Source organism: Myotis brandtii, unplaced genomic scaffold, assembly GCF_000412655.1.
Source record: "Myotis brandtii unplaced genomic scaffold, ASM41265v1 scaffold1087, whole genome shotgun sequence".
Lineage (NCBI taxonomy): Eukaryota > Metazoa > Chordata > Mammalia > Chiroptera > Vespertilionidae > Myotis > Myotis brandtii.
Genome location: NW_005353698.1, coordinates 1541345 through 1557572, shown reverse-complemented (window position 1 = coordinate 1557572; position 16228 = coordinate 1541345). Strand labels below are relative to the sequence as shown.

At 38.9% G+C, this 16228-nt stretch overlaps 1 protein-coding gene across 1 annotated transcript in view; it reads left to right on the top strand.

Moving 5' to 3' along the window:
• MTTP (microsomal triglyceride transfer protein) overlaps positions 1-14394 on the top strand; it is a 47792-nt gene extending 33398 nt beyond the window's left edge. The window contains exons 13-18 of the mRNA XM_005857232.2: positions 636-733; positions 835-956; positions 2727-2954; positions 8314-8438; positions 11502-11672; positions 13116-14394. Of these exons, the coding sequence (XP_005857294.1) occupies positions 636-733; positions 835-956; positions 2727-2954; positions 8314-8438; positions 11502-11672; positions 13116-13293 (922 nt within the window). The 3' untranslated portion in view covers positions 13294-14394. The remainder of the gene's footprint in view (positions 1-635; positions 734-834; positions 957-2726; positions 2955-8313; positions 8439-11501; positions 11673-13115) is intronic.
• The last annotated feature ends 1834 nt before the right edge of the window (positions 14395-16228 follow it).

Below are 16228 nucleotides of genomic sequence, written 5' to 3'. Positions count from 1 at the left end.
ACCTCCTCTGAGTCTCAGTGTGTTTTTCTCTTTCCTTCTAGTTGTAGAATTTCCACTCAGCCAGCCTTCCTGTGATTCTGGATGATGTCCGTTTTGTCTTTTAGTTGTATTTTTGAAATGGTTGTGCAAGGCAGAAATTTCAGGTGTTTACTTATGCCGCCATCTTTGTTTCTCCCGCTGAGATTTTTTTTTTAATTGAAAAGTACATGAACACAAAAGAAATTCCTGAAAGTTTACTATTATGTAGTTGTAATTAGCCAGTGATAACATTAGAGGGTGTAGGAAAATGTTTAAGGAAAAATTGGCAACCTCTCCAGTTCAGGACAGCTTTCTTTTCAAGTGTATGCTGTTTATCAGTGGAACCAAAGTGACTCAAAAAATATGTTTGTCCACTGCTGAGGCGTGTCCATCAGCCAGCTCCCACTGGCTCACAGCGATGTCCTCATCTTGCTGAGGAATGAAGGGGAAAGCCCTGACCCTGGTGCTGGCACTCCAGCTGGCACTGCCCAGTCCTGGAGAAGTGTGAGGAAATTTCAGCCCCTGTGTTTTCCATGGAGGACTTGGGTTTTTTCCAAATCTGACTTGGGAATCAGTCATTACAATGAATGTGCAGCTTTCCCTTTTATGTGTTGCAGCAAAATGATCCGTCGAGTTCTGAAGGAGATGGTTGCTCATAATTATGACCGTTTCGCCCAGAGTGGATCTTCTTCTGCCTATACTGGCTACATAGGACGTATGTAACCTAAAGGGGTCCTCCCTCCATGCCCCTCCCAGCGTGGGTTGCTGGAACTATTAAATTACAGGGTTGGCTTTCTTTTCTTTTTTGGCCATTAGGTAGTCCCCATTCGGCATCCACTTACGGTCTTGACATTCTTTACTCTGGTTCTGGCATCCTAAGGAGAAGTAACGTGAACATCTTTCAGTATATTGGGAAGTCTCATCTCCATGGTACTCAGGTAACTCATTTTCCATTAATTTTGCTGGATAAAGTATGTAAAAAATTAGTGTGGGGTAAAATAAGATATATACTGATGGTAACATTACAGAATGTGTAAATTAATGGTGGCTGCTGCCATATATCACCCATGATTTCATCATCTGTAAGAGGCTGTATGGTTGATAGTCCCAGAGAGAGTTTCAAATATGAACTTGAAATATAAATATATATATAGATTTCGTGCCAGTATTTCTCACATGTGTTTTAAAAAAATTTCTATTCACAGATATATTTCTTGGAGCTCCAGATATTTCATTCTAGAATATATTTTCTTTCTCTGGGTATTTCCATGAAGAGGTTCATTCCCCAAAATAAAAACTTTTCATAAGAGCCTGGCTGGTGTTGCTCAGTGGTTGAGCATTAACCTGTGAACCAGGAAGTCATGGTTCGATTCCCGTCAGACACATGCCCAAGTTGTGGGCTTGATCCCCTGTGTGGGGTGTGCAGGAGGCAGCCAATCTCATTATTGATGTTTTTATCTTTTCCTCTCCCTTCCTCTCTGAAATCAACAAAAATATATCTTTTAAAACTTTCATAACAGAATATGGCTCTCTAAAGAGTTAATCTATGTTTTTCCAATACTGCTCGGAGAGAAAAGAATAAAGTATAGGCGTTTGACAGCTGGCTGATTTCTGTCCTTTTGTTTTATCTAAAACTTGGTCAAGGCTTTCTAATTTTGAAATATGCTTTCTTTTTAGTTTTCATTCATATCAAATTGTAACCTTCTAAATAAACTCATTGAGTCTTAAAAATGATCCAGTGCTATATAAACTCACTCTACCCTTTGATAGAACTCTAGACAGAACAGTACGCTCTCCTGTCCTGAGGAATCACCATCTGTTTTCTGATATGCACTCTGAAATGCTAGTACCCAGTAGCAAGGGACTGGGTAGGGAGGACAGAGCATATGTAGGATTCCTGTGTCTAATAGAGATCAGGATGTGAGATTCATCGTGCTTCCTTTGAGCTAGAGAGAAAAGGTTGGACCCGAAAGGTGTGAGTCATGGTTTAGAGAGCTCCACACCGTCCCATAGAAGCAGCCTTATGGTGACTGTCCCAACACCTCTCCACCTCCTTTTAGGGGCTCTCCACAATAGCTGACCCAATCTGTATGACAGTTCTGGGGAGACTAATGGTTTCTGGGATGACACCATCAAATAGAAAGCTTGTGGCCTATGTAGTTAGGCAGAGGGGTTTGAATCCTGCCTCAGCATTTGAGCTTTTTTTTTTTTGTCTCATCTACAAAATGGATAAAATAACATGTATCCCAAAGGGTGGTTGTGAGAATTAAATGACGAAAACTAACTAGCCCTAGCCAGTTTAGCTCAGTGGATAGAGTGATGGCCTGTGGACTGAAGGGTCCTGGATTCAGTTCCGGTCAAGGGCACATACCTTGGTTGCAGGCTTGATCCCAGCCCTGGTCAGGCATGCAGAGGGCAACCAATCGATGAGTGTCTCTCACATCGATATTTCTGTCTCTCCCGCTCCCTTCCACTCTCTAAAAATCAATGGAAAAATATCTTCAGGTGAGGATTAACAACAACAACAAAAAAGAAAACGTTATATTTAGGCATAAAAGTTGTTTTTGTTTTGTTTTTGCCTAGCTGCTGTAGATTTTTGAATTATTAACCCCTGGGAAAGTTCTAGCTATAGCTCACCATCGCTTACAGAACAGGCATGGAGCTTATGTTATGTCATGTTATGTAATGTGATGTCCATTTCTCCCTAGGTGGTCATTGAAGCCCAAGGACTGGAGACCTTAATTGCTGCCACTCCCGATGCGGGGGAGGAGAACCTTGACTCCTATGCTGGCCTGTCAGTCATTCTCTTTGATGTGCAACTCAGACCTGTCACTTTTTTCAACGGATACAGTGATTTGATGTCCAAAATGCTATCAGCATCTAGTGACCCTGTCAGTGTGGTGAAAGCACTTGCTCTGTTGATAGATCATTCCCAGGTAATTAATTCATTCTGCAAATTTTATTGAATTCCTAAAATGTACCAGGTATATTTTAAATGTGTTATATGCTTTGAGGATACAAGACAAAGTTCCATGCATCTTGGAACTCACATTCTAAGCATTCAGTCTCTTGGTATTGTTGCCCTTTCTCCTGGCTATAGATAAGCAAGGTTTTCTTTTGCCTTTATTAGCTGGTTAAGACATCTCACTGTTAAGGCAAAAGAAAAAATTCTCAATATAATATGAGTATAGTATAATGTCAATTATATTTCAGTACAACTGAAAAAAATAAAATATGAATTCTAACATAAACAAGAAATGATGGAGGAAATAGTCTAAGATAAAACAGAGCAGACATGGCATTATCTCTGTTCACGTGGCTTTCCTGGACATGAGGGCTTAGATAGTTATTCTAAAGCAGGAGCTAAACCACATGGCTTCACAAGTTACTGATGACATTTATCATGACGACGATTATGAAGAGCCATGTAGTGCATCATTTTGACCCTGACAAATTAGTAGAGGAACAACCAATCACTGACACCAACCACATGTAGACTTTTTGCCCCAAACTCTCATGTTCACAGAATCATATAAGATCTAACCATTTATTAGTAGAGAATAGGAGAACTTCCATTCACTTGAACTGTATTCTTCAGAATGATTTTCAGTTTTTCTCACCCCCAAGTTTTACATTACCGTGATAAGTTATGATGATACTATCTTCTGTGCAGTAAGATTTAGGTGAGCAAGATACTATGGATGGGAGTGGTCTGCCTCCGTGGATTTTCTGGGAAACAGAAGAGGGTTAATCTGAATAACCTTTGAGTTCAAATGTTTCATGCTTAAAAAAAAATTTTAATGGCTTGACTTATTTCCTGCCTTACTAAGCATACCAATATAAAAAATGGAATATTTGTTAAATAAAGATCCTAGAGGAAATCCCTAAAGTGATCACTTTGTACTCTAATTCATACTTATGATATTAGTGATATATGAGGAGATTGGATTAAAATCTACAGACTATAAGACTTGGAAAGTTTGCTTTTGTGGTTTAGTAAATTCATGAGTAGGTTTGAATTTTGCCCCTACTCATTACTTTCTATATGTTCTTGGGCAGGTACTTAATAGCTTTAAACCAAGATTTCCTACTAATGAAGTAAGGCATTTGAAACAGATAGTCCAGAGTTTTTACCAGCTTTGTTGTTTCCCAGATAATTTGAGGATTCTGATTTGTTGGGTTCTGGTTATGAAATCATAGATTTTAAGACATGGGAGAGACCTTAAGTATCAGATTTTACTAAAACCCCTTCAAAGCATCATAGGTTAAAACTAAATATTAATGTCCAATCTTTATTATTCCTCACAGCACTTCAAAATAGCTGTATATAACAAAAAAAAACTAGGGTAGTGTAACCAAATAGTTTGATTTTTATCATGTAACAAATATTTGGAAGTAGTCATCCAGTAAGTAATGTGTTGCTATAGAAATCCTAAGTCATTACAAGATCCAGGCTCTTTTCCCCTCAGCTCAGCCATTTTTACTTGTGGCTTTTAACCTCATGCTTGTCACCCCATGATCATCAGATGGCTGCTGCCTTGCCAGCACTATTACCTCAATCCAAGAAGGAGGAAGGGGCAGTAGAGTCTGACTCTTTTTCAGAAACTTTCCTCGAAGCCCTATCCATTCCTACAAAAACTAAGTATCTATAAAAGGAAAACTTTTGGTTATTGACCAAAATTATGTCATGTGGATGTTTCTAGCTGCAAGAGAAGCTGATAAATATAGTTTTTAAATGGTTGAATAGCACTGTATACAAGACTGTGTTTCTGTTCATATGAGTGAAAAGAAAGACAACCAGCAGTGCCTCTCATATCCCTTAATCCTCATGTAAAAACAGTTCTCATATTATGTCAGAACTATACACTGTATCTTTCCTTTGCAGTATTACCTCTGGGGAGATTCATCCTCTTAAGAAGGCATAAGAGTGCTGAGGTTGTAATTTATATTTTAAGACACAGGAATAATAATAGTTCAGCACCATCTGTATGTGCTCAGCTACTCATCAACAGTGCCTAATAGTATGAATCCAAGTATAAAACTGGTTGTAAACATAAGTAGTAATCTAGATCAAGCTTGTCAAACTTTTATGGAAAGGGCAGAAAGTAAATATTTTTGGCTTTGTGGACACATGGACTCGTGGTCTCTATTGCAGCTACTCAGCTCTGCCATTGTAGAGTGAAGCTAGCCAATAGTGACATAGTAACAAATAAGTGTGGCAGTGTTTCAAAATCTTTTGTTTATAAAAATAGCCAGTGGGCCAGATTTGCTTCCAGCCCATAGTTCACTGACTCCTGGTCTAGATGATCTTACTGGGTTTTTTTATTCATTAAGCGAGGGCACCTAAGGCATATTTGAAGAGAAAGATCATCCCCAGGCTATTAAACACAACCCAATGTCTGTATATTTCAGGTTGGAGTATTTGGAAGATCTGGGGTTATTATACAGATAAGCTGTTTGAGGCTCCCTGCTCTGCAAGGCACCCAGTAATGTCGTCCAGCTTCAGAGGCACATACCACATTAGGTCAAGTGCTGACACTGAAGGAAATTTTGGCAGTGGGTGGCCTGTCATAGCCACCAGGGCAGATGGAATTACTCTGTGCTCACTCTCTGTTTTCAGATCATTGGATTACTCTTCAGAGAAGGATGTCTGATAAGTCAGCATAATAGGGGGGACCCTCTTTAGTCATAATAGGGGGTACCCTCTTTAGGCAACTTTACTCCCTCTCATGGAGTAAAAGAACGTATTTTCCTGAATGGAAGCAGTGGAATGAGTTGTGAAAATATAAGTGTTTGAGCTGTAAGAAACACCTTTGGGACCAAAAGTAAAAGACCCAAGGGGTCATGTTAGCTACAAACGCAAAGCTTCAGCATCTTGTTCCTCTAGTTCATAGGCAAAAATTTAAATAAATATGCGCTCTGGGTCAAACACGGGCATAAGCCTCTGCTCTAACACTTTTGCAGTGTTTCTCAGAACACGCTTCCCTGAACACCACGAGACAAAAAGCAGTTATGATTTTGTTATAGCCATGGGTGGGAGTAGAACAGTCTTCCCAACCAGAGGCAGTCTGGGTGCTCATTCTGGCTCCACAGGTAGCCTCCAAGCCTGATTTTTCTTTTCAACCTTTAGATGTAATGTCACCATGGAAGATTAGTATGGGAGTTGCATGAGATGTCAAATGCAGAGCTCTTAGGACACAGTTGGGGCTTTAAAACTGTTCGTTCCACTCATTTTATACCCCTGGAAGGGACAACCACTGCACTGTGTGGCTTAATCCCTCTCACGGAGTAAAGAGTGTCACAACACTTGGTTTTTGTTTGTTTTTTCTCAATACTTAATCTTTTATTGCTGTCTTTTTTTTTAATTTTGTTTTATTGCTTAAAGTATTACAAAGAGTATTACATATGTTCTCTTCCCCCCCCGCCCCCCGACCTCGTTGTTTGGTTTTGTTTTGCTTTTGAGAATGTGGGTTTGTTTTGACATCCGTTATTGCTTAAAGTATTACAAAGAATATTACATATGTTCTCTTCCCACCGCCCCCCTCCCTTGACCTCGTTGTTTGGTTTTGTTTCGCTTTTGAGAATGTGGGTTTGTTTTGACATCCACCTAATGTATGGCCAGTAGAAAAGCCAGAGTCCACATCACAGACCATAATTTTTCAAACTGAGAACAAAGAAAGAAATACTTCTGAGGCAGGGCACCCAGTAGGGCTCATTTAGGAACAATCACAATTACAGTGCAAACGCAGAACTCTGATATTATGGTTCTGCAGTTCATAGGCATAGGTTCAAGTTTGGACGGGATTATTGTGGTTTTATCAAGGTAATTTGTGTTCTTTTTAAAATATATATATATTTCTTTGTTGGTTTCAGAGAGGAAGGGAGAAGGAGAGAGAGATAGAAACATCAATGATGAGAGAGAATCATTGATCGGCTGCCTCCTGCACGCCCCCTTACTCGGGACCGAGCCCACAACCCAGGCATGTGCCCTTGGCCGGAATCGAACCAGGGACCCTTCAGTCCGCAGGCTGACGCTCTATCCACTGGGCCAAGCCGGCCAGGGCTAATTTGTGTTCTTTTATATTAGTGTCTTTAGCTCTATGTTGAGAATCTCATTCTTTTGTCCAAGTGTCTTTCAGTTAAAGGTAGCTTCATGCCAGAAGAAGACTTTTTTAGTATACCTGGTTGTAAGCCAAGTCCTTTGACTGACATTCCCGCCACATTTTTTGGAAAGTGAGGATAATTCTAGGAGATCAACAGAATCCTTCCTAGAAAGCAACATTATGTCATTTATAGTTGGTGAAAACACGGTTTGATCTGAGTAGGGCAATGACATAAAGTTGGTCATGCTGCCAGTTACCATAAACCTAAGATCTTTGAAGGAATATCAAAATTAAGGATACTGAGCCTTTCCTCCCAGACCATTATCATTTCCAACACTGTCCCCAGGCAATCTGATTCCAATCCAACTGAAGAAGTTTTCAGCCAACATCCCCAGAGCTAATTAATATACATTGAAACTGCAAGACTTAAAGGCTAAATGCTGGCCTTTGTACAAACAGTACAAAACAATGAATTTCAGAAAACTATAAAATTGCTTAGAAGGGACTGTGTTGGTCAGCGAGTATTGTCCCTCTGGAATATGCTGTTGAGTTCATGTTGGACACAACTTATTAATTTGATGTCATTTCAAATGTCAAAGAGCAGGGTATGAAGGCTTAGTTCAATTGCCTCGCCTTCCTTTCCCAGCTGGACGAGGCAATTCCTGGAACATCTACATTGTACTGGCAGTTTTCATCATCATTTTCATTTGCCAGCAGGATGCAGTTGTCTATATTTGACACAGCATATAACTAGAAAAGTGGTAAAGGACCACTAGCAGTCAGCTAGCCAATCCCTCATCCCCACTCCAAAGCCATAGCTGGATTCCTGATGGAGATGCCTTCATTTTCTCTAATCTGGTGGTTCTCAAATTTGAATGCATCAGAATCACATGAGGACTTGTTACAACATTGGTTGCTGGACCCCACCCTCAGAGTTTCTAATTCAGTAGGTATGGGATTTGTGTTTCTAACAAGTTTCCAGGATGCTGATGTTATTTGTCAGGGAACCACACTTTGAAAACCATTTCCTCTTTCAACTCAGAACTAAAATGTGTTTCCAAGCCTAGAGAAAGACTCCAACATTAACACGGCTCAAATGGTATTATCTACAGCAGGAGGCTGAATGTTCCTTTTCAAAGGGGTTGGCTAAATAGTGATTATTACTACTATTATTACATATTTTTGCTTCTAGGAGCTTCAGTTGCAATCTGGACTGAAGGCCAATATAGACGTCCAGGGTGCTCTTGCCATTGATATTTCAGGTGCAATGGAGTTTAGTCTGTGGTATCGTGAGTCAAAAACTCGAGTGAAAAATCTGTAAGTATTCTATGCAAATAACTTCAGAAATTAGGTTTTGGAATTGTTTTACCTTCTGACTTTTCAAAATCTATACTTTTTTCTGCCTATGTATGTATTTATTAGTGAATTTATTGGGGTGACATTAGTTGGTTTCAGTAGTACAATTCTATAATACATCATCTGTATATTGTTTTTGTGTGTTCACCACCTCAATTCAAGTCTCCTTCCATCACCATTTGTCCCCTTATACCCTCATCTACCTTCTCCCTCACCCCTTTCCCTCTAGTAATAACCATGTGTCTATGAGTTGTTGTTTTGCTTAATCCCTTCACCGTTTTCACCCAGCCCCACAACCCCTCTGACAGCTGTCAGTCTGTTCTCTAGCTATGAGTCTGTTTCTATTTTGTTTGTTAGTCTCCATATATGACTGAAGTTGTATGGTACTGGTCTTCCTCTGACTGACTTATTTCACTTAGCATAATGCTCTCCAGGACCATCCATGCTGTAAGATCTTCTTTTCTATGGCCAAGTATATTCCATTTTTGTGAATGTACCACAGCTTTTCATCTACTGATGGACATTTGGGCTGCTTCCAAATTGGCACTAAGGTTTCCTTTTCTCCACATCCTCGCCAGCACTTGTTATTTGTTGATTTATTGATGGTAGCCATTCTGGCAGGTGTGAGGGGATATCTCATTGTGGTTTTAATTTGCATCTCTCTGATGATTAGTGATGTTGAGCATCTTTTCATATGCCTGTTGGCCATCTGTATGTCTTCTTTGGAGGAATGTCTATTCAGGTCCCTTGCACATTTTTAAATTGGGTTGTTTGTTTTTCTGGTGTTGAGTTGTAGAAGTTCTTTATAAATTTTGGATATTTACCCCTTATCAGATGTATATCATTGATGTGTTTTTTCATTCAATGGTTTGCTGATGTTGAGCATCTTTTCATATGCCTGTTGGCCATCTGTATGTCTTCTTTGGAGGAATGTCTATTCAGGTCCCTTGCACATTTTTAAATTGGGTTGTTTGTTTTTCTGGTGTTGAGTTGTAGAAGTTCTTTATAAATTTTGGATATTAACCCCTTATCAGATGTATATCATTGATGTGTTTTTTCATTCAGTGGTTTGCCTTTTCAATTTGTTGATGGTTTCCTTTGCCGTGAAAAAACTTTTTAGTTTGATGTAGTCCCATTTGTTTGTCAGAATCTATACTTTCTATTTGTAATCATTAAATCATAGAGTAGGAAATAGCCATGGGAAGTCATTCTTTCCATAGCTTCTTACGAGCAGGTCAGCACCTGATGCAACTCAGCCAAGAATCTTGACTTTTGACTTTTAAATTCATCCATAGCCAGCATGCCCAGTGGATGAGAGGTTCATCTTCTTGTGGTATTCCACTGCAATCGCTGACAGTGCTGTTAGGAAGCTTTACTCTGAAGCAAACTTTTTTTTTAGATTATCCCTCTATTTGCGAATCTCAAGGTTTTACTCTTTCACTGTCTTCAGTGGATAAAAATTTTAAAATGATCACTTTTATGCAGAATCTAACTATTAAATATTCAGTCCTTAAGTTTTTTGTTAGCATTTATTTTTCTAAACAAAATGTTCTCAGCTCCTTTAGTTTTCCTAATCTACCTCTCAGATTAAGTGAAATGTTTCATTTTGAACACAAAACAGTGTTTCTGAACCATTGTAATAATCAAAAGAATTATTCTTCTGTTTATTATAACATCAAAGAAAAGGAAATTGAAATGCAATTGATTTTTATCTTTTTGGATATTTAAACTATGGTGTGGGATAAGTGAGATAAGGTGATAAAATTAAATATTTTGGTTTATTTTGAACTATGGATGAAGGAATTGAGAACAATTGAAAGCTGACACATTTGTGGCCCACAGTGTTACTAAAACGAACCAATGAATGAGAAATGGAGTGATCATCACAGTGATCAGCAATATAATTTAGGGCTTCCCATTGAGTCAGTCATCTGTTTTCTCTTTCTGAAGTATTTCTAGATAGAAGTGCCCCCAAATTATACTGAATTTTAATTTTTTTTTGTAGAAATAAATCAACAATAGCAACAACAAAAAAAACTGGATTTTTAAGGACACTGTATCCCTAAGAATCTATCAGTATCCACATTATAGCCAATCTATCCTCAATTTTTAATTTGTTCATTTAAAAATACCTCTTAAGCCTTTGTTGAGTGTTAAGATACAGTGAGGTATTCAGGGATTTAACGGTACACATGTGACCTACTTTTACGCTGATAACAGTAGGTGGTAAGCTTTAAGTTGCACAGCAAAAATGAGTACCTCTATCAAAAAAGCTTGGACATACAACTCTGATGTAATTGTGGGAGTAACTTCCCACAATATTACTGAAAGTCTACAATTAAATTAGAGTATTCCTGGAGGTAAGCCTTCTACTGAGTTGTTGATCTTCTTCATTTTCACCCAAGCCACTCTCCCTAGACAATTCAATCTGTCAATCTAGTCCTCTGAGCAATTTTTGGAGAACCCACCATATCTGTCATTCCTGGGCCACCCACTGTGCCCCGCTATATGAATGGGTTTTTTTGTGACACAATATTTTTTCAAATAGACTTAGCTCTCTAGAGACCCTTTGGAGAAAGTAATCAAATGGAATTGAAATAGCTACCTAGACGCCAACAGAGAAACCAAGGGAGCAAGAAAATTATTATAAACATTAGCCGTCTTCTTGCTGAATTTAGATAACTCAGATATTTCTGACTTTCTGAGAAGAGCCGGTTCCAGGATTATTTTCATCTTGGCCCTTGGTATGCCCATACCAAACAGTAGTACCTGATAGACATTTCCTTCCCACATCTAGAATTGAAGGCTGGGGGAGGGTTCAGGGGAAGAGCAAATCTTCACTCTGCAATCCCTGGGCCTAATCAGGCGCTGGTTACCAATAGAATTCTGAACACATTTAGGTCACATATTAGCCCCTTTCCTCACGGTCATCAGTAGCATGAGTTCAGATCTTGGGAAATTATAGCAGTTATTCCAGCTCAGTTCAATGTAATGTTAATAGTTTTTTCTGCCTCAAATCTTTAGGTTGGCTGTGGTAATAGCTGGTGACGTCACTGTGGACTCCTCTTTTGTGAAAGCCGGCCTGGAAATCAGTGCCGAAACAGAGACCAGCATGGAGTTTGTCTCCACCGTGCAGTTTTCTCAGTACCCGTTCTTAGTCTGCCTGCAGATGGACAGGGCTGAGGCTCCATACAGGTAAGAAGCAGTGCTCGGGGAATGTTCCAGGGCCAGCCCCAGTTCACCAGGAACTCACACCCAGTTTTCAACGTTCACTTTCAGAAATTAAAAGAAAATGGTAAAAAGAAATTCATGAAACAAATTATCTTTAAATTAGTAACAGAATTCTTGATAAGGCTAAAAATTGAGTCAGTCTCTAGGATACCAAGGAACTGTAATGATCAGTTCTTTCAATTCAGAAGGTATCATATTCTATCTAGAAACAATTTATCAAGAAAACAAAGGGTTACCATAAGAATTGCCATGTAGTTTCAGCAAAAATACTGGATGCATATTTACTATCAGCTGTATCTTCACAGTTGTCCACTGGACAGAGAGCTCAAAACAAAACATGAAATCATTTACCATGGTTAAGGAACCCAACTGAATTCACAGTTTTTAGGTAATCCATACAACAGCAACTCGACCTTGTTTAAGTTTTGGCTAAAGCTTGAGAGTTTGAGAGTTTATAAATTTTTCAGTAGAATTCTTAGTATCTCAAAAACTGAATATATAATTGTTCATGTAAATTTCCCAACAACTCTCCCACTCTATAGCTTTTACACTGTGTCCTTCGAATCATGTGACCATATTCATAACAATACTATCATGTGGAAGTAAAATGCCTTTGGTTTAGGTGATACTGTGAGTTGCAGAGGTTTCCTTGACAGATTGTTAACCATGAAAGCAATTTGTCTGCTTAAAACAGCAATCCATATCTTCCTCATCTTCTTTGACAAGTAAGCCAGAGTTGAGCACCTTCTTTATATTCTTGACATTTCATGATCCATATAAATATGCATCAATGATATAAGTATAATTATGAGTTGGTTATATTTTTGCAGAATAAAATATAGTGGATTATAGTCAGAATATTAAACTGTTGCTAGTTTATACTAACGTATGTATAGAATAAACCTCCATTAATGCAGTTTTAAAAACCACCCTTCCAATGGTCAACATGCTGTAATCACCGATCCAGGCACCGGGCTAACTGGTTTGGTTCCACATTTCCCTTTGGCTACAGCTTTCTCATCTTAAATCCAGTCAAACTTGCTCCTTTCTCACAAGGGGACTGAGCCCAAAGTGGGGCTCCTGGAATGAGGGGAGGGGGACATAGCAAGGCTTGCAAAATTTAACAGCATCTCCAAAGAGCTGAGAGGAATGTAGTCCTCCGTTCCAGAAAAATGTCTGGCAGCCTCCTATATTCCAAGCATTTGAAGTGTATCTGTTTGTATAAAAAGAAAGGGGGAGAAAAACATCACCCCATTCATGGGAATGGAAGCCGGTCGCCCTTGGCACTCCGATCCTTTCTCAAATCGCTTTGACACAGAAGCTTCAAGTGTACATAAGAGCGTGGCTCTGACAGGCATGAGGTGACTTTACTATGTGTGTGATTTTGCTATTGTTGTTGTTATGCAGGCAATTTGAGACCAAGTATGAAAGGCTGTCTACAGGCAAAGGATACGTCTTACGGAAAAGAAAAGAAATGCTGGTGCCAGGATCTGAATTCCCTCTCCACCAAGAGAATGCTGATATGTGCAAGGTGGTGTTTCCCCCTCAGCCGGAGAGTGCTTCCAGCGGTGGGGGCTGGTTTTGAAACTGATTGGTGATGTTTCACTTGAATTCATCTCCCCAGGAGGGAAACCATGTGACATGCCTCAGTGCTTGCTCTCTGAGAGCACAGTGTTTACATATTTACCTGTATTTAAGATTTTTGTAAAAAGTTGTGAAAAACCTCAAATGACCAAATTTGGACCTATTCAGAATACTAACAGTATCAATTTTGAGCCAAAATAATGTGATACTTTTAGCAAATTCTATTTGATATAGTGAGAATTGTTCTTCCCTATAAAGAAACTATTGTTTATTTAAAAAATACCATACACACACTCAGAAGAACCCAATTTTGTTTCAATAATTTTCAGTGTGTATGTAGCCCTTGATAGAACCTTAAACATGTATTGTTTCTACCAAACATATTCCTGCAGGAAACAAAACAAAACAAAACAAAACAGACCTTTTTCCATGGGAGGTGTGAGGGAACAAGACTTTTAAATACTTTTTTCAGCCAGCTTCATGAATTGATATTTATCTCTCTGTTGTTAGTTTTATTGAGCATTGAGGGAGAAGGCATACAACATTAACATACCATCTTATCTTTCTGCTGACCACATAGTCAGTCCTCTGCATTCCGCCCTATAAAAACACTGGACTTAGCACATAAGATTTAGAGATATTAATTTCAGAAACTCCATTTGATTTTTTTGTGTGCTGTGTCTCTTGGAGACCGTAATGTGGTGCACTGTCCTTTATAAGGGACATCTTGATGTAGTCATCATTTTATCTTTTCTTCAGCTGTTTGGTCATGAAAGTTCTAGTCTGTGTGACTACAATCTGTACACAATCCAGAGTTGGCTGAGAGAATTTAGTACTGATAGATTTGGACTTCTAAAATATGAAATCAAGGAAAGATTTTTATTTGTTCAAATTAGAAGAGGCATGTTAAACATTTTTAAATATTTATTAATGAAAAGTGTGTTTATAGTAATAAACCCAAAACAGATAACAGATGTTCATTTGTTTATTAAGTATACACAAACACATGCGCGCGCACACACGCACCACAGAAATTGATCTAGCCTATTATTGGCTGTACATTTAAAATGATGTGTGATGAAATAAATATGTGGAAATCCTATTGAATTCTTTTTGTCTTTTGTTACTTTAAACACCATATCTCTCTGCTCTTGCCAATTTCTGAGCCCAGACATATACACAAGTAGCCTTTGCAACCCTATAGAACAGGCCAGAGATTCCAAAAGGAGGTCAGAGCCCTTTGGGAAAATGGGCCACTGAAAATAATAGCAGCCAGAACCGCCTAAGGGCCTGTGAAGTTGAAAACAAGCTTTAAGCCCAGTTTTCATAAAACCCTGGACCGGCACCCTTACTGTTATGTTACTAAGAGGAAAGAAAGAAATCAAAACCTTTAGGGGACGTGATATGTCCTTGGTGGTGACATGGGCCTTGGAGGAAGCATCTATAGCAAAGCAGTTTATTCTCTCTTCAGGGACCAGTGCTCTTACACTCCCTTCAAAGGAAAAAAAATAAAGGCTAGATTAACTTTGTCAGAAAAGGAAGGAAAGCAATATTTCTTAAGCACGATCTTTTAAAAAATGTTTGCAGACACCCTGAAACAAGCATTGGTAGTCTCCATTAAAAAAAAAAAATCACTGAAGAAAATGAGGATCAAAAAGGGACTATCTCATTGTGGACTGCTCTAACATGATGGGTCAAGACCGGAGTTCTCACTCGGGAGCAGCAGCCTTCTTGTTTCTTCCAAACACTTATGGCTGCCAGTGCCCTGGGGTCCAGAGCAGTGGTTCTCAAAATCGTGTCCATGAGAACCGCCTGGAGTGCTCCTTAAAACAGATCACTGAAGCTCTTTTCCATTTTGGATTCAACTGGCCTGAATCGGGCTGAGGATTTGCAATGATAAAGAGGTGAAGTTTCCCAGTGAAGCCCAAGCTGTTAGTATGGGGACCACACTTTGAGAGTCTTGCTCTAGAACAGTGGTTCTCAACCTTCTGGCCCTTTAAATACAGTTCCTCCTGTTGTGACCCAACCATAAAATTATTTTCATTGCTACTTCATAACTGTAATGTTGCTACTGTTACAAATCATAATGTAAATATCTGATATGCAGGATGGTCTTAGGCAACCCCTGTGAAAGGGTCGTTCGACCGCCAAAGGGGTCATGACCCACAGGTTGAGAACCGCTGCTCTAGAGAAAAAGGAAGACACTTAAAATCATAAGGAGATCATTGGTGTGATGTTTGTAAACACACACACAAACACACACACACACACTTGTTACAAATCATAATGTAAATATCTGATATGCAGGATGGTCTTAGGCAACCCCTGTGAAAGGGTCGTTCGACCGCCAAAGGGGTCATGACCCACAGGTTGAGAACCGCTGCTCTAGAGAAAAAGGAAGACACTTAAAATCATAAGGAGATCATTGGTGTGATGTTTGTAAACACACACACACACACACACACACACACTCTGTGTGTGTGTATGTGTGTAGTTCATATTTTCTGCAGTAAAATATGTATTCCAGCAAACCAATATGAGTCTCCTATTCCTCCATCTTCAGGGTAATTTTCAATAAGTGAAGTGCTAAAATATGAAGTTTCTAAATAGTGTGTTTGCATGTTTTGGGGGGGTAGCAGAGTTGGGGTATGGGAGGTAGGGAGATAACTCAAAATCTCATGTGTCAAAAATTTTAAGAACGTTTATATCCTTTTATTCAGTAATTCTACTTAGAAGTCTATCACAAGGAAATATTCAGAGATGCCTGGAAAGATTTGTGCTCAAAGATGTTTGTTGTAGCATTATTTTCATAGCCCAAAATTATAAAAACTAAATATTTTTAAATATGAGATTGATTAAACATATTATGATATAGCAATATGAAGAAATAAGATACAGCTGATAAAAATCATTCTTCTAAGAATATTGGAAAGAGG